General features: G+C 53.3%; 1 protein-coding gene across 1 annotated transcript; it reads right to left on the bottom strand.

Moving 5' to 3' along the window:
- Window positions 1–5,353: 5,353 nt before the first annotated feature.
- UCK2 (uridine-cytidine kinase 2) lies at window positions 5,354–21,469 on the bottom strand. The gene is made up of 6 exons (XM_080824364.1): window positions 21,314–21,469; window positions 20,171–20,267; window positions 15,368–15,510; window positions 9,288–9,385; window positions 7,089–7,137; window positions 5,354–5,811 (listed from the first exon to the last, which is right to left on the bottom strand). The coding sequence occupies exons 3-6, from the start codon at window positions 15,414–15,416 to the stop codon at window positions 5,672–5,674; spliced, it is 336 nt and encodes a 111-aa protein (XP_080680490.1). The 5' UTR covers window positions 15,417–15,510; window positions 20,171–20,267; window positions 21,314–21,469; the 3' UTR covers window positions 5,354–5,671.
- Between the last annotated feature and the right edge of the window lie 274 nt (window positions 21,470–21,743).

Here is a 21,743-nt window from a genome sequence, read left to right as displayed (position 1 = left end):
GCATCTCCCAGGGCCCCTTCTCCACCCGTCCCCCTTCTGCAGAACCTTTAAGCAGGTTCCAAAAGGTTTCTTTTCATCTGAACGGAAGGAGGGTTTGACCAAAGCAGCACCAGTCCAGTGGGCGTCTCCAGGCCAAGGAGCAGAAGGGTGGATGGGAGGATGTCGTGACACAGGGGGCTGAGGGCCTCAGGGGCCTGTCCCCATTGTCCTCCCACTTACAAGGGAGCGAAACTGAAATCTGAGGAATGAGCTGAGTCCCAGGCAAAGCACCCAGCTCCAGGGGTGTCCACCAAGGACTGGGTGGGGGCGGGGAGCTAGGCAAAGGGGAACACAGCTAAACCGGCTCGCACAACCACTACCTGTGCGACACCACGCAAGGCGCTTCTCCGCGACTGATCATGTCTTCACTGGCCCGAAGAAGACGGTCATGCCGGACGATACTACCAGCTGTGGTAGAGGCACCTGGGTGTTATTTTACAACACAGCAGCCTTCTGAGGGTGGATCCTCTCAAATGAAGGATCCCTTGGATCGCTACAGTCCTTGATGGGTTTGCACGTTTGCGTGAAACAAGCATCTGGAAACGGCGGGGTGGTTCTACACTGTCAACCTTAAAATTAAAACGGCCAGTTATTTTACCAGCAAAGGATGGATTTACTACGGAACAGCAATGACTTGCGAACCGGAAGAAGCCAACTACCGGGACAAAGCGCAGGTGCCGGCATTTATAGAGGAAAGCGGAAGTGGGGACGGCTGTTACGAACAAGCCCATTGGAGTAAACGGGCGGTGGGAAGTATCGAGGCCTCTCATTGGCTGAGCTGTGCGGGAGTCTCATTGGCTGAGCTGTGCGGATCTCCCATTGGCTGGACTGTCGCTGGCGGGAGAGGGAGGTAAGTAAGCCTTTTTTCCTCCACTGGGGTATCCCAATGTCAAGTAGTATTCCTGTGCAGGGCCGTCTCTTCCTCTCGAGTTTGCAGCTGACAAGGAGTGGCTCGTGGGTGGGGAGCGAGAATACTTGGCCAGACCTCCTGACCCCATTTTAGCGAGGTTTCCCTTTATGAATTTTCACTGCACGTTGGTGAGGGTGCTTGGCTGTCTGGCAGGCAGGGGTGAAGCGATGGAGGCCGAGAAGCCGCAGGGCTGGTGGGGCACTGGCGGCTGAGAACAGCACAAAGGCCAATTATTTTACAGTCTTTGGCGGTGGGTGACCTAGGCCTTTTAAAAACAGGGACAGGGCTTGGGCGCCTGGGTGGCTCAGTCAGTAGGGCATCTGACTCTCGGTTTTGGCTCAGGTCATGATCCTGGGTTCTGGGATGGAGCCCAGAGTCAGGCTTTGTGCTCAGCAGGGAGCCCGCTGGAGATTCTCTCCCTCTGTCCCTCCCCTGGCTCACACACACGCTTTCTCTCAAATAAAATCTTTTAAAAAGAAAAAAACAGGGAGATGTATGAACATCTGTGTTATGTATCGGTATGTTGAGTAATCACACACACACACACACACACACACACATAAGCTCTCTTGTTCACACTGTCAATGTACACTTCCTCCACCCACCTCCGTGAAGTTTTCTTCCTCTAGAAGGTTGCTTGGGGTTTCAATGGAGGAGTTCAGGAAAGGGTGGTGAATGCTCCAGGGTAGGAATTGAGGGAGGTGCTGGCATTGATTGGGCGACTCGGAGCCAGAACCTCCCAGAGATCGGAAGCCTCCCAGAAACCTTGGCCCTGGCTTTTGGGGACAGAGACAGGGACAGACGAGAAATGCACAAATGCGCGTCTCACCAACATTCCAGGACAAATGAGGTCCGGGGTCCAGCCCACACCATGAGGCTTAGTGACAGGAGGCTGTGTGCATTCAGCCTCCTAGTCACATCCAGAGTGCCTGAGCCCTCAGGGCCGCTGGCCTCAGTCACTGCTGCTCCTGCCCAAACACCACAAGGGAGACAAGAATTGGCTCTTTTTTTGTCCAGTCTTTATTTACAGCAAAGTACATAGTATGTGATCATTTTTGTAACTACTAACAATAAAGGCAGGGTGGTAGAAAGGAAGGAGGAAGAGCAAGCATCTGAAAGAAAGAAAAAAAAAAGCCTACGTCTTTATTTAGCTACTCACCCTGTTCCTGAGGCAGGACCAGCTAGGCACTCACCGCCTCTAAGAGCAGCACGGATGCTGATCTAACACCAGCCACCTGGCCTAAGGAGGGCAGCACGGGGCCCAGAGACAAAAGATCGAAAGGGACTCTGAGCTCCAGACCAACCCTAGTGCTTTTCTCTACATGTTCTCTGCCTTGTTGTACCGGACACCAAGCCCGTTTCCCCCACTTCACCCTGAGACAGGGTGAAAGGGAGTGAGGGAAGCCCAGCCGGTCCTCTCTGGCAGCAGAGCCCTGCAATGCAGAACCTTCCCTAGCCAGCCTAACCCAACGCGGGTCCTTGGTGCTGGAATCCTGGACAGGCAGGTACGAGACTCCAGAGCAGAAAATACCGCCCTGCCAGAGGCTACTGCCTCCCTCCGCTGGCCTCAGGTGCTAGCACAGGTCAAGGCTGCTCATCAAGGGAGCAGAACAAGGACAGCAAAGGAGGGGATACAGAAACCGACTGGGCTCCAGTCCCTCCTGCTTCCCCACGGCGCCAAGGAGCACGAGAGCCTTCACAGCCTGACCTAGTGGCCTCATGAGAAACTGGCAGTCTGCCCCGGGCACAGAGACAAGTGTCCAGTGCCGAGCCCAGGCGAGGCAGGACGGCAGCATCCACATGACCACGGCAGCCAAGACCAGAGCGGGTTGTTGGAATGACGGGCTCTGAAGGAGGAACTGGAGACCTTCCCCTGCCACCCTCCCCTGGCCTGTCCTTCGGGGATCTCCTTGTCTAACCACTGCCTCTTCAAGGGCCTACTCTATCCACCCCAAACCAAAGTTCGAGACACTCGTGAGCTCCTCCTACAGAATCCAATCTCTCTGCCCCTACTGGCCTCAGGCTGCCCAAGATAAAGAAACCTGGGTCAGCACAAGTTCCATCAGCATGAAGGAGTGTGAGGTCAGGTCTTCCCAGGACACAAAGTGTGGATACTTGTTCCCTACACACTTGGTCTATGGGTAACACCTGGGCAGGGGTAGGGAAGCAGCAAGCACCATTGGGCAGCTCGGAAGCCACAGGACTCCCACGCACACATGACCGACATCACCTCACCCTGCTTGCCGGTACCTCCCTGCTGGACCACAGAGAGGACCCAGCGGCCTCGGGTCATGGTTTCTGGCCCAACGATCCTAGCGCTGACTCTCCAGTGGAATCAGAGACCTAATGACTCAAAATCCCGAGTCCAGGATTTGTCACACAGAAAGCTCAAGTTCAGAGAGTTGGCTAAATGCTGAGGGGGCCACACAGGGACAGAGCTTCTCATCCCTTCCTTGCCCCAGTGTGTCGCAGAACCAAGGGAGTTGTCAGCGTTGCCCAGTGGGCACAGTCCAGTGTCCCAAGCCAAGCCATCAAGAACTGGGGATGGTTTTTACCAGGAGGCAAGGCAGCCCTAGAGCCATTTCCCAGCAACCGGGCTACTGAGAAACACTGGAAGCTTGGTCCCAACACCACAGGTAGATGAGGAAGCAGGTGAGGACATCAAGGCTCAGAGATGAGAAGACTCCATCTTCCGGGGCAGTGGGACAGACAGCCAAGGCACTAAATGGTTTGGCACCTGGGAGCTTCAAGTAAAGTTGAATGTGCTACCCACTGAAAGGCCAAGGCTCCCCCAGACAGGGGTGGGCTGCCCCTGAGCACAGAGAGGCCCCGTCCAGGCCAAGAGGCCTTGGGTCCTCAGGATCCTAACCCAGGCCTGCCACCCACCCTTCATCTGAGAACCGTGCAAGGCATGGCGAGAGAGAGAGGACGGGTGCTGCCGCATTCCAGAACATACTCATCCCGAAGAGCACCGGCCTCAGACGCAGGCCCGTCGGGAGCCTTCCCTCGCTCCCACCCTCGGGAGCTCCCCCGCAAGCCCGCAGCTGTCTCCTGAATGTCTCAGGGGCGGCAAAGCTCTGCTGGGGAGGAGGCCGGACTTTTTCAAACAGCCACACAGGGTGAGAGAGAGTCCCATTGAGTCCAGAAAAGAGGAATCAAAACTGGACGGCAATGAGTCTGAGAGACAATTCGGTGTGACTAGAGAGACGTGGTGTCAGATGTACCTGAATGGCTCCGGCGGGCTGGGAAAGCAACGTGGGGAGAAAGTCCCCCCAAATGCTTCAGGCGGTGGGAAGGCTGCGGGCATGGCCTGCAGAGCACGGAGATGGTCAGCGGGGAAGTGAAGGGCTCCTGCTCGTCTGCGGTTCATCGCGGAGGTTTCAGGACCCTCTCATCACCCCTCCTGGGTCTCACTTGGTCCCCCCATTTCCTCCACCAAGAATCTTCAGGGATCTGTGTTCCTCCCAAAGAGGGAGCCCTCAGGAGAGGTGGGGCTCTCCCTGGAACCTGGCCATCTGCCTGGCTGGCGCGCTGCTGGCAAGCATTGCCGCTGAGAGGTGCGTGCTGTCCTCACCCCACTGCCAGGCCCTGCTTCTCAGTGAGCAGGAACGACCACTCACTCCCCCTGCCACCCTGCGAAGGGCTGTCGGCTGTCCTTCCGCCAGCAGAAGTCCTCAACCAAAGCCCAGACTCAAGGGGCCACCGTGCGAGCCACCCTCTGGCACAAGGCCCAAGGAATCTGATCGCGGACTTCCCTCAGTGTTTCCTCGGACACAACACCAGATACCGTTCGACTCTCTCCTCGCCCCCCTTTGCAGAAGAGAGCCCGTCACATGCCCGTCAGGGAAGGAGAGAGGGGCAGCTCTGGCTTGTGGAGAGACTGAGAAGCAGGTGGGTCAGGAAGGAGTGGCTGAGCTACCCAGGCAGCTGGGTAGGGGGGCGGGGGGCGGCACTGGGCAAGAAGAAAACACAGATTTGTTCTCCTTAGTGGGCCTCTTCCCTGAGTTTGATTTTTGAGCTGAGGTCTTGCCTAATTTCAACTCAAAAAAAAAAAAAAAAAAAAAAGAAGAAGAAAAAGAAAGAAAGAAAGAGAAAGAAGGAAAGAAAGGAGTATCTCTTGTGAACACATGATTAAGCTCTGGCTCAAAGGCGGCGGCCCCTGGCAGGGGAGGGGCGAGCCAAGGCTCCCAGCTCCACTGTCCTCGAGTTACACAGGCACGAGAGCCATGAGCCGGGGCCCCCCTTCTCCACCGCCCACCTCCCGCACCCATGCCTGAGCCTGCCCCCCCCCCCCGCGGAACACAGCGGCCACAGCCCCTCGGTGAGACTCCAGCTCAAGCCCCGGACACTCAAGTACAGGCCCTCCTGCACAATACTTACAGCAAACAGCTTTACAGTATTTGTACATTTACACAAAAATAGATCCTTTTATATATATATATGTATTTATAACTGGTTACACGTTGGATTCATAATTAGGCATCACCAGTAGTAGTTGGCACAGTTTGTCATTTAAGCTCAGGGTCAAATTCGGTTTCGTTTCGCTGCTCCAAAGCACAAAAAAAAACAAAAAAAAAAAAGGAAAAACAAAGGCATGTCATCTCCATGGTGTGTTCTTAAATACAGCAATGTCCTAGGAAAGCACATGTACAAATGAACAGTGCCTTCTGATCCCTCCTCCTGTCTCTTGAAGAGAGGGGCCGGGCCGGAAGGAGACAGGGGTCAATGGGGCCGGCTGCTGGACTCCGACGGCTGCCTCTTGCGTGAAGGGATGTAGCCGTTCAGATAGCCATTGGTCTGCCGTTTGGAGAGCCCTCCGTTCAGGATGTCCTGAATGTGTTGCACAATGAGGTTGATGGCCACTGTGGGGCAGAGAGCGGCTGTGTTAGGGACAGTGCAGAGAGGAGACAAGCCTTCCACCAGGGAACCCACCAGGCCCCCCATCCCAAGTAGACTGATCCCTGCAGAAGGCTCTTTCCTCCAGAGGAAATGTAACATGGGGACTCTCCGTTCTTAGCGTTAGAAATAAACGGTTCATCTCAAGCAAGTGACTGATGTTGACGACACCATCACCAGACGTGGAATGAAAATCGAGTACTTTCTGAGATGCTGCACAAAGAACACGTGCAACACAACGTCTCTCCTACGGTGTTCTTCCAGGGTTGTATAAACTGAATCCAATCATGAGGAAACAAAGATAAACCCAAATTAAGGGCCATTCTACAAAACGACGGGCCTACATGCCTCAAGTCTGTCAAAAGAAATTATCAATCTTTACTTCTCTGGATGGAATGGTTGTTCTGTGGCCAGGAATGAAAATGCCCTTCTCTTTAAGAAATACACAGTGAGGGGCACCTGGGTGGCTCAGTCGTTTGGGCATCCGACTCCTGGTTTCAGCTCAGGTCATGATCCCAGGGTCCTGAGACCGAGCCCCTCATCGGGCTCCGCACTCAGTGGGGAGCCTGCCTGCAGTTCTCTCCATCTCCCTCTGCCTCTCCCCCTTTTCTCTCTAAAATAAACTAAATCTTAAAAAAAAAAAATTAAGAAATACACAGTGAAATATTCATTGCTATGACAGACTCCCAAATGACTCAGCAAAAAAAATTAACTGTTTAAATGGAAGAAAGTTGAAATTAATTAAAAAGAGAATGAGAAGGTAGGGACTTCTCACAGATCATGCCCCAGTCTGCCTCAGCCCAGAGGTACCCCTACTTCTCAGACAAGCCGAAACCAACAAATAAATAAATGCAACCAGCTCCCTTTCAGAAGGGCTACCTTGATGGCAGGTCATTCTAAACTGAATTAAGAAGAATGTGTGCTTTTGCTAAAAGATGGCCTTGGATGCAAGGCCTCTAAGTGTCATTGCTGGGAGTGACAGCAAAGGCCAGTCTCCAGCCCTCTGGTTTCTGTTAGAGAAGCATGAGTTCCTGTTTGTGACCATGGCCATACACACATGTACACAAGGGCCTGTTCCCAAGGCCAACTATGTAAGCAGAAATTCCTTTCTGGCTCCCAGGAACAGACCAGTGGTTCAGCCACGTCCATGGAACCTTGCCTGGTCACCACATCCTGTCTCAAAGTATGACTGACATAGGGTAGAAGTTATGCATCCATGGGATGACTCCCCACCAGGACTCACCTAGATTATCTGCACCTCTAGGAATGATCACATCAGCGTATTTCTTTGTCTGTGGAGAAAGAAATTCACAACACATTAAAGAAGAAACAAACTGGTCCACGCCCCTCTTGAGGGGCCATGAGAAAAGGGTCAGCCTTCCTACCACTGACCCCAGAGGGCGGCAGCTTGAGGCTGCCCACACAGTATTTTTTTAGCTCCTTTACCTAAATCACAATAAATCAGCTCTCTTGATCTTTCATTATTAATGGTTTAATACTATTTAAGTTTAGGACCTGCCCTGAGAATGTGGTCTTTGAAACGAAACTCATAGCTGCCTCCTCCCTACTGAGAAAAATATGAATTAGAAAAACCCAAATTGAAAAGGGAAGTGGTTCACCTTGGACTTCTACACACAGTCTGAAAGGTGACACCACTGATCCTAACACAAGGGTAAACCCAAGAAAAATAATCCCCCTGATGACCATTTTCATAATCATTTTGTTACCACACTTAAAAAAAAAAAAAAAAGTAAAGCCACAATTAGATACATTCCCTTTTTTGTTTTCTTATTTCACTGGAATTTTGTGGACCACTTTACAAGTAACTGTGTTCTGGTGTGTGACCCAGCTTACGTCTAGCGTAAGACCACCTAACAATGCCTTCGGCACATGGGCATCTTGTGTAGTAAAACCATTCAAATGCAACTGTGTCAGGCCCAAACTCAACCTGAACTAGGCAGACAATTTATCAGATCTGAGCTCCTGGCTTACACAGGAATGACCTGATCTTCCCTGAACACAGAGTGGCTGGACAGTGGGAACAAGCAGAAACCACCCAGAAAAATGTGCAGAACTTTAAGCTCTGTTATAACTAAGTGAAACAGCAGAAAAGTGACAGTTAACTCTAGTTCATGTCCAGTAAGTTTACCTTGTGCTATTATTAAGGTAAAAAGAGGAGTCGTCGTCCTCAGATAGAGAGACGGATGGATCAAATTTCCTGGCTTCTCCACTCCCTCTGCCCTCTGCCCGGAAACCTAATCCTGTGACCCAGTCCTCTCCAGGGGAATGAGCAGGCCATCAGCGTTACTCAGACTGACTCAGAAAGTCCACCTGTCCCCAATCTGAAACAACAGAAGTCTTGTCTGGTTTGGTGCAAAACCTACTAACAGACTTGAAGGAACAGACAGTTGGAAATCATACTCTTCCAGGAGAAAGAAAGAAGTTCATTACTCGGAGAAACAGAAATTCCCACACTCGGCCTCACTCTACACCTCTTCTCCATGCCCGCAGCTTCCAGTCTCCCAGAAGAGATCACCCAAGATCAGGCTAAGTCCCAATGTCTCCCCACTCTCACTTAACGTTCATTATAAATCGTTAGGCAGTTAGACCCTGGTGAGGTCAACCTGGTGAGGACACCCGACATAGGTGCAGGCATCTCCTGAGTTAAACGCTTCTTCTCAAACGACATCACCTCCTACCTCTTCCTCTACCACTACCCCTGCCCCCCACCCAACCGCTACAACCGCCGCACCTCTTGTCCCTGGTGGGCCTCCCTCAGCACTCACCTCTCTGTCCCCTGAAGCCGAGAGTGTTTCCTGTGCTGAGGGCCGACTCACTAAACACTGAAAATTCCCCGTATCTCCGACCTCCCTTCTCTGAAAGCCACCACCCAGAGAGTTCCCAGCTGCCAAAGGAGGAATGATGAGCCTGTGCCATGGCAGAAGGAAGGAAGCTTATTCCAACATGGCAGGACACTTCGCATTGGGGAACGTATCCAGGGGCCAAAGACAAGCTCAAAGGGGCGGGGTGGGGGGAGGGCCTCCATGCAGTAGCCGAAGAGATTCAGAAGGAAATACCCTACTGCTGAGCCCTCCCTACACCAATACTACAACCATCACAGACCTTCTGAAGATCCCAATGGCCGAGTCTACGCTTAGGTATGGCGCACCCTCACACCGTGAGCCCACCAAGCAAGGAGTGCAGAGTTTGCTGGAGTCAGACAGCGGGACCCTGAAGGACCATTCTGACAAAGATGGCGGCCGACAGCTCCCAGAGAGCACAAAGCCTCAAAGGCTGCCCTTTCTTGGGACTGGAGGACAGAGGATCATTCAGAGAGAAATGAAATTCAGGCCGGGGGCTCCATCGGCTTACATACCTGTATGTGTGAGATTCAGTTTTAAATGCTAAATTCAACAAAAAACAAACCAAGAACACAACTCACTGGCAAGCAGAATTCCTCAAAGGCAGGCTTGACGAACGTAATGTACTGAGATAAAATCTGCTCAAGGTCCCTCCCTCTTTCGCTGATGTCCCTTAATACTATAAGAAAAGGAAAAACAAGAATCAAGAAAATGGTGCATGAGCCAATACATGTCCGCCCTTCGTGAGGCAGACCAGGCTCACTCGGGCTCTGCGATTACTCTGGATGATTCACAAGCCGGATTCCTGAGAGACTTGACCAAGAGCAGGTCAGCAGCAGCTTCAAGAAAAACAAGTTACATTTTTATTGCTAGAGTCAAACTGGGCGATGACATAAGGATCTTCTGAAGCAAAAGGCTGTCCAGCCTCAGCCAACAGTCTTCTGGTTTCAAGCAGCATTTGACCCAAATAAAATTTCAGTGTGAACAACATAAAAAAGCAGGACGGTCCTGCAGGGCTCGTAACAGGGAGCAGACGGGGCCCAGAGGGGAGGTGTGGCTCCTGGACGGCGTCCCCTTGCAGTCACTTACCTGCGTGCGGCCCGCGGACTTACTGCTGACGTGCCACCTTATCACACCTGCACCCCCCGCCCCCAACATTCCAGCCCCTACAGGGGCGGAGGCCGGGCAGAGGGTCCCACTGTGGCCAGCCACTCCTGCTGACCTCAAGCACGGGGGCTTGCAAACAGAAAACACCTCGTGTGAGGGGACAACACCCTGGTTTGGAAACGGTGGGCTGCACTCCCCATCTTCAACCTTCTCCCCCTGGGGCGGTGTCATTCAAGGGCTTTCACCCAACACCTTTATTATTTTAACAGTCTTTCGTCAAAAACAGAAAAAGGGTCTGACCATCGAAGGGACTAGGAGCCTGGCTCTGCCACTCCGCACCAACCTCCCTGAGCCTCAAGCTTCCCCCCAAACTCGGCAGTGAAAACTTGGGAGGAGAGTCTCTCCGTCAAAACAGCGCCTCCCTATGTTGTAAATCTCAGCCCCATGGCTGCCCGATCTTCCACCCCGACCCCGAGAGGGTGCCCTGTCCATCAGCAACCACTCTTGAAGGCCCCTTGGTTCCTCTCGACCATTTCTCAGGTTACAGACTCAGCAGGGGAGGAACCTCACTGCAAACGCACCAGGGCACACTTGGGAGTGAATTTCCCTACAGCCACGTCTCTAGATAATTCTGTGTGTCCGCACATGCACGCACACACGCACACAGGCAGGGGCAGGAAAGACGGAGGCTGTGGTGTTAGGATTCGGGCTGGTGTGGAATGTGTGAGATTAGATGGCGAGAAGACCACATTCCAGAGGGTCAGGTGACACGGCCAGACCTCCTGACTCTCCCAGCAGCGCCTGCATTTACAAGACATCTCCTCAGGAACCCTGGTCTCGGGCAATCGGCAGGTTGCCGATGGGTCAGGGCTTGTCCCACGGCCCCTCCCGGCCCCGGGACCAGCAGAGGCGCCTCCCCCCGGCCAGGAAATGGTGTTCCAGGGCATTTTGACATGGGGCCGGCGGCTCTGCCAGGGAGCCGGGCCGCCACGTGGCTCGCCCCACCAGCCTCCGGAGCCCTGGCCCGCCTGCGACCGGGCTTCCCCCAGCCAAAACACACAGCCAGGGTGGCCTCCAATTTCTCCACGTTCCCAGATAAAGTACAAAGGGAAAAGGAAGCCAGGGCAAAGGGTATCAGAGCTGGGGAAGAAACAAACACACGGCCACACTCGGGCAGCTTTTGCTTAAAAGCCATGCAGAAGCCTGATGTGTGTGTTTCACAAGACACGCTCTGCACACGAGTGCGGCTGGAGTGCATGGCGTGGGCCCCTGTGTCCTTCCCCCGGCACACACACACACACGGGCCCGCGGGCTCCCCAGGGGCTCTCCCACTGTCCCCGGCCCCAGCCAGCGGCTCCCTTGTCATCTGCGCCTACACCACTGCGTGGGGAAGGCGCAGGGCTGGGGGCAAGCACGGGGAGCAGGAGAGTCACCCCAAGGCTGCTGCTCTAGGCCCTGGGCCCGCCACCTGGAGCAACACAGGCAGAACCCACCCAGGCTGGAATCCTGATCCCACTCTTACCTCTGTGACCTTAGAAAGGTTACCCAACCTCTGTGAATCTCATTTTCCTTAACTGTAAAATAGAGACATGATACACAGAGACCTTCTCATAAGGTCATTACTCCAGAGTACAGGGGGATGGGCTTAAAGTCTTCAGTGCTGTGGCTGGTACATGGGATATATTCAGTAAACCTGAATTTCTACCACCCATGAGGGCGGTAACCGAATCTGGAAAGCTTCAGGAGAAGGACAGCTCCCTGATGGAGCAGGGGGCCCCTAGGAGAGCAGCATCTGTGAATTCAGAGGAATTCAGGTGAGCTCAGGTGAGCTCAGGTGAGCAGGCCAGACCCAGTCAAGAGTCGGGGTCCCTCAGAGCAGCTGGAAAGGTGGGAGTGGGGGGGTGCCGTGCGGGAGGGACCGCAGGGCACGGACGCACGGGAAGACACAGTGGAGAGGGAGAAACAGGGAAGACAGGGAGGAGCCACCCTACAGTTTCTACCCCGGGAAGGGAAAACAGGAAATGGGGGAGAATGTTGCCCAGACACTGGGAACGTGCAAAACCAAACGGCATCACCCACCTCTGCTCCCTGAGAGCCTTCCACTAAGTTACCACCTCCAACAGCCCGAGACCCCACCTCGAGCCAAGGACAACACAAGGCCAGCCAGTTCACGGCACCAAAGTGCCCGGCTCCTCAGGCGAAATCAGGAAACAGGGCCAAGCCAAGGACTGAGTCAGAACAAGGTCTTGGCACAAACCGCAAACTCCAGGGACTCAATACCGGCTCCCTGATCATCACTCTGACCCGGCACATTTACTTGGAAAGGAAAAGGCCCTTTCAGAAGAGGGGGAAAGGGCAGGAGACTACCCGTCTGCCCACCTTCCCCGCTTGGCTCTCACGGCCGCCCTTCCAAAGCCACCAGGGCTCCTCTGGTCAGCCACAGCCAAGAATGAAATTTAGAAGGACCCAGGATAAATACAATTTCTCAATGGTTCAGCAAAATCAATTTAAAAATTAGTCGAGGACATGTGTTACTCTAGTAACAGACTAACCATCTCAAGGTCCGCTGCAGCCCTGAAGCTGTGGGGAGTGGACACAGAGAATTACAGCAGAAAAGAGAGCAGGTGTCAGCCCTCCTTGGTCCCCGGTCTCAGTTCTTCCCTGTCTCCAAATTCAAGGGTGGGTTAGAGTAAATAACACACATGGCGGGAAGGTGAAAGCTGGAGAAGCCAAGACCCCGAAGTATGAGGGGTTCCCGTGACGGAGGTGCTTCCGAGGCTGCACGGCTCAAAGGCAAAGCCCCCATTCAACACGATGGTCAACTGTGACCGCGAGGGTCACGGGCCCGGTGACACGCAGAAGGGCAAAAGCATGGCACTAACTCAAGTCTCCAGGAAGGTTCTGAGGCCCAGCAGCTGCTGACTAACCCACCCTCCCATCCCACAAAGCACATGCCAGGCATGTTTCCTGTCCTACAAGGACAGAGAATGAACTTGTCGAAGCAGCATGTGGAAAGGCCCCGCAAGTCCACCAGGGAAGTGACTCACCAGCAAGTGACACAAGAAGGCAGAGGTCTGAGAGGGAAAGCGACAGCCCCCCTGGGAGCATCAGGGATGCGACCGGAGAAACCCCAGAGAAAGCCACCATCACCTCCTGTCTTCCCCTCATGTGGCACGAGGATCCCAGCACAAGCGAGCAAGGGAGAATTCTCTGTGCCATCAGTGCCATGATGATCCGTTTGAATTAGAGGCCAAGCTAGTCTGATTTTCAAGGATTCTGAATTCTGGATTTCTCAAATTTGGTTCTATTTGGCCATGGCTCGCATGCCCTCCTCCCTCAAGCATTTAACTGCACTTCCCCTCCCCGGGACTTCAGTGCCAGGTGCTGACCTGATGATGATCAGGCCGGCGTCCCCGTTCCCGAGGATGAGATGAACACTCAGAGGTTCTGACCAGTCCTGATGGAGAACTCAGGAAAACAGAACATCTACCATCTCAGACAATGCAGACCCGACCTAACACACGGACGGTTATCAGCTAACACACCGCCAGGCATTTAACCTGCCTACGGCTCCTCCCCACAACCCAGGGGTACTGATCAATACATCATCAACCAACCCGTGTATCCCTATTTGTAAGGGACTAAGAGGTTACAACATAACCTGCCGGAGGTCAGACATCGACTGAATGGTGAAATCAGGATTTAAGTAGAATTCATCTGACTCCAATTCCACCCACCCCCGCCCCAGGTGCATTATGCCACCTCCCAGATTTGACAGACTAACTGGGACATGGAGTAGATCAACCATGGCAGGACCTGGGTTTGGGGATGAAGGTGACAGATACACCAGGCCCTGGGGTGGGTGCAGGAGGGGCATACCAGGCTCGAGCCTTGATGATCTATTAAAAAAGACCACGCAACTCTTTCCCAGCCCAAGTCATGACCCTCTAAACAGGCCTGTCTCCTTCACCTTATCCATAAAGAAACCCAAGCCTGGGAGGTCACACGAGTCCCAAGCGCCACCAAAGTCACAAAGCTAGCTGGAGACTGTGGGACTAGAACACGGGCCTCCCACTCTCCTTTCTTCCACTGAGAAGTTCTACCCCCACGCCACCTCGGAGTGGAAGTGGAAGAACAACTCACTTAACAGAGCGTAGACACTCTTCCTTGGGAGGACAAAATCCAAGGTCTCATTTCTCTAGATTCTGCTGGTTCCATTTCTAGTTCTTGCAAAGAGGACTTACGTGGATAAAGCACAAATTTGTTTCATGAACTGAGAAGAGAACATGTTACAGGCTTTGAGGTCAGAAGGCTCTGGGCTAGAACTTATAAAAATTCCAATCAGCCAGGGCGCCTGGGCAGCTCAGTCAGTTAAGCATCTGCCTTCGGCTCAGGTCATCTCAGGGTCTTGGGATCGAGCCCCGCCACTGGGCTCCCTGCTCAGCGGGGAACCTGAGTCTCCCTCTGCCTGCCGCTCCTCCTGCTTGTACACACTCACTCTCTCTCTTTCCCTCACAAATAAATAAATAAATAAATAATTTTTTTTTTTTAAGTCCAACCTGCCCAAGATTTGCTCTGTGACTAGGAGTCACCCTTGTCACTCCCAGGGTCTCATTCCTGTTCCATGTGGAACACCCCCATGGCCCCTACAGGGGGCTGTCATTTTCTGACTCTGCTGGTACCCTCTCACCCCTGCCACCTCCTACAGCAGCCCTACCTACCGTCTTCACTCCCATGCCCTCCAGCAGACTCATCTCCCAACAGAGAACTGAGGCCCTTTCGTCTGCCCTACTCAAAACCCCTTGGTAGATCTCCCTCATGGACCAGGGACCAAATGGGAAGCCACAGTCCCCATAATCTGCCTCAAGCGATTTCCAACATCTCTCTAGACAGCCATCTAGGAACTCCAGCCACCCGCTTTCTGGAACGAGCCCTGTGTGTCTGTGTTTGCACCGTGTAATTTCTTGCGTTGTCTACGTCATCACCCTGCCACACCCCCCGTGAAGGCTCCTGATCCCGCAGGTGGAAGCAAGGGCTCCACTCCATGTCCTGCCGGGCTGAATCACAGGCTCCGCTCCCCACCAAAGGACAGCTCGTCCCTCAGGACACCAGGCACGGAGACCTACACAGGCACCCCCTCAGTAAGGCCTGCAGAGGGAATGACTGAGCGACTGCTCCACAGCTGGCCAGAGAGAGGGACCAAACCTCCGTAGAGCTTTCTGGAAAATAAAGACTAGAGAAGCGGGCTGGTGGGACGAGCTGCCCAGCGCCGTGGGCGCTAGGGATTCCTGCCCCCAGACATCCTAGTTTTAGTTCCTATCTTGATGACGATGCCTGTGGGAAAACCACACAGAACTGGGCATTTAATCCAACTTTTTCCCCCGCAAAACCACAACGTAAACTTCTGACTTCATCTCCGTGACCTCACAAGCCTTTCGTTATCCAACACAGTGACTAATCCCTTCTCAGATGCCACCAGGTGTTTGAGCAGCAGGACATCCTGGGGCTGAACTGGCTTAGCTGGACGGGGCCGCTGGAGGCTTTCAGAACCCACCTCTGCGGGAGAGCCGGGTGTCCGCATCTGTGTCCACGAAAAGCTTCATCTGGAACAGGTCTCGCACCTCCTGGGAGTAGAAGGCCAGGATCCCTTCAAAGAGCACCACATCCGCGGGGTAGACGGTGACCGTCTCCTCCTTCCTGCAAAGCACAGAGCAGATGATGGGCCGAACCGGGCAGGGTGAGCAAAGGGTGGAGGACAGCAGCATTTGTCTGGGGGTCTAGGGCCCCCTCCCCGCAGACCTACAGCAGGAACAAAAGAGGGAAGCTACCGCCGCCTTGCAGAGCCCTTGGACCCCCACTGACGGCCAACCAAAGGGCCATCACAACTGGGGCAAATGTCTCCTCTGAGCTCTCACCATAAAGCAGAAATAGAAGGCAGTCGTCCCTCTCCTTGGGATTTAAAAAAAAAAAAAAAAAAAAAAAAACCATGCTGCTGAACGCACAACAGAGAAAGACAGAAGCAGATGTGACTCCTTCTTTTTTCTGGAGGCGTCTCCAGGAATGCTCTCAGGCCTGGCATTTATGGAAGCTAAGGCTGAACTTTCACAAACAGAAACTCAGTCTTCTCCCAACAGCCCCAACCCCTCCCCCATCTGGCGGCAACTGAAGGAGGCAGAAAGGGTCCGGAGAGGAGGAGGCAGAAAAAGGAAGTTGCAGAGGAGAGGAAGCGCCTCCAGGGAGGGAAAGCCGGTGCTCCGTCTGGTCCGGCTCCACAAGAAAGCAGCGGTGTGTTTGTGGTCCGGGGCTGAAGGTGCTCTCCTCCTCCTCCTCAGGGAGGCAGGGGTATGCATGACCTCTCCACCTACCCCACAAGGTCACCATCTGCTTCCGTCCTAACCATCATCTATGGCCTCTTGCCCCAAAGTCACGGAAAGCAAGGTGAAGGTTCCCACTGCAAGGTTTACTACTCACGCGCACACTGAGGAATAAAACCAAATAAAACAATGTAAAATAAAACAATTTTTTAATTTTTTTTAACAATTTTTTAAAGCCTTAAGACAACGGGTTTATCTGTGCAAACACATGGAGTCGGCAGCTGCCCAGGCGAGAGGATGCACGGAGCTTCCCTCCTATAAACACTCTTTGATTCCTTATTCGCTCAGACCCGGGGGTTCCGGTGCAAATTCTAAGTCAGGCAACTGTTGGGAGCCACTACCCAAGGGCCAGAACAGGAGGTAGAAAAGGCAACAGAAGAGGACCAGGTAAGATTAGGAGACTCTCTAGAGCAGTGATGTAATTCTGGATGCACAGAGACCCATCTGGGGAGCTTTAAAAAAAAATATGTATGTCTGGGGGCACCTGGGAGGCTCAGTCAGTTAAGAGACGACTCTTGGTTTCAGCTCAGGTCATGATCTCAGGGTCCTGAGACTGAGCCTCTGCCGAGCGTGGAATCTGCCAAAGATTCTCTCTCCCTGTCCCTCTGCACCACTCCCCCACCGCACGTGTGCACACACGCATGTGTGCTCTCTCTCAAATAAATAAAATCTTAAAAAAATATGCCTGGGATACCTGGGTGGCTCAGTGGGTTAAGCATCTGCCCTCAGCCCAGGTCATGGTCCCAGGGTCCTGGGATCGAATCCAGATCCCTCTCCCTCTGCCTGCTGCTCCCTCTGCCTGTGCCCGCTCTCTGTCAAATACTTAAATAAAATCTTTAGAAGGAAAAAAATGTATGCCTGGGCCCCACCCCTCGGGGCTCTGATTTCATTCATCTGGGGTAGAGCCAGAGTGTTGGTATTTTATAAAACCACTCCAGGTGTTTCTAATGTGCGGCCAGGGGTGAGGAGCACCGGTCTGGAGGAGTGTCAGCGACCAGAAAACAGGGGGCCCACCGTGGTTTAGGATAACGAACCTAACTAGACAGAGCTCAGAAGGGAAACGGGAGCCACTCTGGGCAAGTGCCCTGCACGGAAGAGGGTGGGAAGTCTCTGCTGGGAAACGGAAATGTTTCCGTTTCCGTGGGGAAGGGGGACTCCCAGAGCTCCGTCTGGAAAACACACACCCGGAGAGCATAGTGACCCGTGCTAGGTGTACGTGGGCCGACACCAGATCCAGCGCGATCAGGACGCCTCGCTGATAAGCATGAACAAGGAACAGGTGGTTTTCCAACTCAACAAACACGCCTCTTCGAGCCCGGGAAAGCAAGGAAAACGTTGCTGTCCGTGCTCTTCTCGGTGCCCCAAGAAGCTGGAATCGATCCCTTCCCACGTGTGAACGTACATCCAGGGAGGAGAACCCTTCCAACCGCCCACAGCTAAGAACAACATCTACTGTGCAACTGCCAAGCCAGAACGAGCGAGGAGCCACGCTGGTGCAATATTCTGGGAAGAAGTTTGGAGTCTGGCTGCGAAGTCCACACACGACACCGAGACGATCAGAGCATTTGAGAAATCCTGAATCCAAGTTTCTCGGGTGGCTTATGAGAGGCAAGGCCAGAGAAGGGTATTTTACAGCAAACAAGACTCTTCTCGGTCTTAGTCCAACATCCGTTTGTACGTCACCATGAAAGGCCCGCGGACCCAGCAGGAGCCGTAAGCTCGGAACAGCTGGGTCCCTGACGAGTGGCCCTTGAGAGCGGAGGGACGGCTGTGCCCAAAAGCGGTCCGGAGAAGTTTCACAAAGAGATGGGCTGTGGGCCACTAAAGAGAGGGGCTATCGAATGTATGGTATGAAAGGAATCAGGGGTGGGGGGAGGACATCACGTCCAGACGGGAATTCTGCTGGGGTTTCGCTGCTTAATGCATGAACCTGATGGAGCTCACTCGGCACACACGACCCCACCCCCTCCGGCCAGTCAGATCCTGCCTGCGGACTTTCACCGCCTGACGGGAGGCTCTCACCTCGGCTACTACTCTAAGGACTTCATAAATAGCATCGTGATCTTCTCTTGCTGACACCAGAACCATCTGCTCCTACCGAACAGCTGTCTGTGACTCCCTACTCCCAACACATTCTCCATCTGGCCCTGGCGGCCCCGGCCTCTCCTCTCTGGGGCCGGCCTGCCTCCAGCCACTCTTCCCACACACTCACCCGCAACCTGCCCCTCCTAACCAGCTGTGATTCCCCACCAAGCTCGTCCTTGAACTGCTTCTCTACCCATTACCTTGAAAATCCCCTTCCCCAACGACTTCTTACGCTTTCCAATATACAGTTTAAATATCACCTCCTCTATTCAACCTGCTCTAAATACTCCAACCCTTCCTCCCTCCTTCACACTCCTCCTTAGGCCCTAACTTTAGTTCTTGGGCTGCATTTTAATTCTGGGGCACTGCCCTGCCCTGGACCTGAGAGCTGGTGGGCTCCCTTGTCTCCCATAGACAGGACATCACCACCACTTGCTGCTAAGGCTAGAAACTACAATTCCCAGAATCCTTTTCCCTCTGGGGTCCCAGGGTGCTTTGCCAATGGGAAATGTAGAAGATGAAACAAAACCCATATCATTTTTAAGAAACCTTAATAGCCACACAGGGCTACTTTGCAGGCACTCTCTAAGTGGCCCCCCTTGGAGGCTGGGGCTCAGATGTGGCAGCTCCTTGGACTTGCCATGGACACTGGCTTCTTCTCCAGTGCCTCAGACCACAGCCTCCCAGATCTTAGCTCTCCCAGCAACCCCCTCAACACTCTTACTAGCTCCAATTCCTATACCAAACCCCTTTATTCCTACACGGTCTGTGGTGGTTTGATGCTGGAGGTGCACCTTGTTGAGTTTTCAGCACAGTAGCATCTGGTCCTTAGCAAGACACCCTTGAGAAGATACTGGGGAGGGATGAGGGCAAGGCGCTGAGCAGCCTGTCTTCTCCAGCACAGTGTTCACTCTCCTCCTCCTCCTCCAGCCAATCTCTGCCACACCCTCCAGTTCTGGGAAAGGCACAGAACATGCGAGGAATCCCTCATCAAAGGCTGGCTGAGATAGTACTAAAGGAACACACAGGGAGACAGAGATGGGCTTTTAATTATAGAGACATTTGGTAGCAAAAGATGCACAAAATCTAATTTCCCATTAAAAAAAAAAAATTCCACTTGAGAGAATGAAAAAAAAAGGAACCAAGAGGGAAGGATGAAAAAAGCAGGTGGGAGAAACTTTCAAAACAGTGCCGCACTGAAAACACTTCCTGAGTAATTACTAGCCAAGAATAAGGAGCAACGACGCGTGCTTGAAATGCCATTCAGAAGTTTAGAGTCTGCCTGGGAAGTCAGTCCCAAGACACAGAGTGAGCAGAGTCCTGGGAGGCTCGAGGGAGCTTGGGAGCCTGGCCAGCAGGCGTCATGAAGTCCTCTAGAAGCCTTGGGCAACCACTCAGAGGGAAAGATGAGCCCCTCCTGTACACCTCATCAGGAGCATAAACACAGACCAGCAGAAAGGACATGACTGAGAAACTCTCCTGAGAGTTGAGCATGTGGTCTCTGGTGACCTCAGTTCCCTGACACCTCTCTTTGAGGTCCAACCAATAGAGAAGAAAGAACAGTTTTCTTGGTTTTTCCTCCCGTGTCCTCTACCCAGCCCGTTCACATCTGATTGCAGGAATAACAGCTCTGGGCTGGGAATCAGGACAAGTGTATCGTCCCTCAACTGAGCCCAAACTCATGAACTTGTCCTCTCAGAGTCAGGAAAAGGTGATGAGCAGACTGGAAGCACCGGGTAAACGCCCCAACGCATGCACACCCATGGCGCACATTGCTGCCGCTCACGCACAGGTGGCCACGGGCACAGGGCAGGGGAGGCCCCAGCCCGCAGCCTGGAAACCGGGATGGCTCTGGGAGCTGCGAGGAACAACGCCTAGACCAGGACGAGCTCACTTACCGGGAATGGGAGACAAAGTCATACACGGGAATCTGCACCGTCTTCCCTTCGGTGATTTCTTTGAGTGTTTTGAAGATGAGTTCATTGTCAAAGGCATCTGAGGGAAATCAGACTGTTTAAATGTTGCTGAATTTTAAAATGACTTCTCCTATAACCATCCACATCTATGTTGTGGATGTATACCACACCCTAGAGGAGCACATACACTCCCACTGAAAAAGGCCAGATCTCTACCCGAAACAGAAGGCAAACTCCCTGGATCTCAAAACAGAATGTATGAATGCGTTCTGAGGGACTCACTTCTTTTTTCTACCTTTCTCTTCCCCACCCCCTGGCCCCAGCCCCCTCTCTCCTCCAGGTTCAGCCGCTGTCTTGGCAGCTGGCACATGTTAATCTGGAAAAGTATACACACAATTAGGGGAGTGTTAGGGGCACCAGGTTTTGATTCCAACACTTACAGGAACCAAAACCCGGGGCACCTGAGTGGCTCAGTTGGTTAAGCATCTGCCTTCAACTCAGGTCATGATCTCGGGGTCCGAGATCATGATCTCGGGGCATCCGGCTCCCTGCTCCGCAGGGAGTCTGCTTCTCCCTCTGCCTGCTGCCTCCCCCCTGCTTATGCTCTCTTTCTCTCTGACAAATAAAATCTTAAAAAAAAAAAAAAAAGAACCAAACCAGCTGAAGGGCAATGCACTGTTCTGGGACTGTCAAGGCAAAAGTCACACAAGCAGACATGCTGGGCCCTCCACGGTCCTCTCTGCCAGTCGGTGAGTTTCACAGCCTGCCATGGGCACACGTGTGTGGGAAGAGGGGTGGGGGGGGGCACAAGTTGCTTCAGATCAGAGGAGGCAGAAGAACCAGCTGTGCTTGTGCCAATCTCAAGTAACAGGCTCACACAGAGTCACCCTCGTTCAGACGCAAGCCCTAGTCACTACGCCATGCAACTGTGTGATGCATTTCAAAATTCCTTCTTCAGGTCCCACCATAACCCCGTAAGGTCATTCATTCATCCCCGTGTTATCCACAGAAACAGATTCCAAGGGGTCAAACAACGTCCTCAGTGAACCAGCAAGCGCGCGCAGACACAGACACACACAGACACACAGACACACACACACACATACCACTCTACCGCTGACTCACCCGGGTGATCAAAATTGAACTGGCCCTTCAGGGCTTTGGCCTTCTGCTCCGACGTGAGGACGCGGTAGAAGCTATCCTGGCTCAGGATGACCACCTGCTTCTGGCGACAGTCCACCTCATTCTGTCCCAGGAGCTGCACGATCTTAGCACAGACGGATGACTGCAGGAGAGAAGAGGAGGGCGAGGATTAAAGGGGCTCATGGTCGCTCCCGGATGTGCACACCCTCCACCAGGGGCTTCTGGAAGGGAGAATCCGTAGGCTACCATCTTGTTGGATGGATCAGAAGGCGCTAAAGGAGAAAGTCGGTCTGCTGAGAGGGGGGGTCCCAGAGTCTCTTTCCCCCCTTCCTTAACACAGCTTCCTACTCACAGGTTATCTGCGGGGACCGAGGCGGGGAGCAGGGCAGTAATGCCTACCTCCTCTTCCTCA

Source organism: Martes martes, assembly GCF_963455335.1.
Source record: "Martes martes genome assembly, chromosome: 15".
In the NCBI taxonomy this organism is placed as follows: domain Eukaryota; kingdom Metazoa; phylum Chordata; class Mammalia; order Carnivora; family Mustelidae; genus Martes; species Martes martes.
Note: the sequence above shows the minus strand (reverse complement) of the source record. Positions and strands in the feature narration are given on the sequence as shown.

Coding starts and splice junctions, on each gene's coding strand:
- UCK2 (XM_080824364.1), bottom strand. CDS start 15,416: ATGAAGCTTTTCGTGGACACAGATGCGGACACCCGGCTCTCCCGCAGA. Junction 7,138..9,287: donor TTGAGGAATTCTGCTTGCCA/GTGAGTTGTGTT, acceptor CTTTCTCCACAG/ACAAAGAAATACGCTGATGT. Junction 5,812..7,088: donor TAGAGGTGCAGATAATCTAG/GTGAGTCCTGGT, acceptor TCTGCCCCACAG/TGGCCATCAACCTCATTGTG.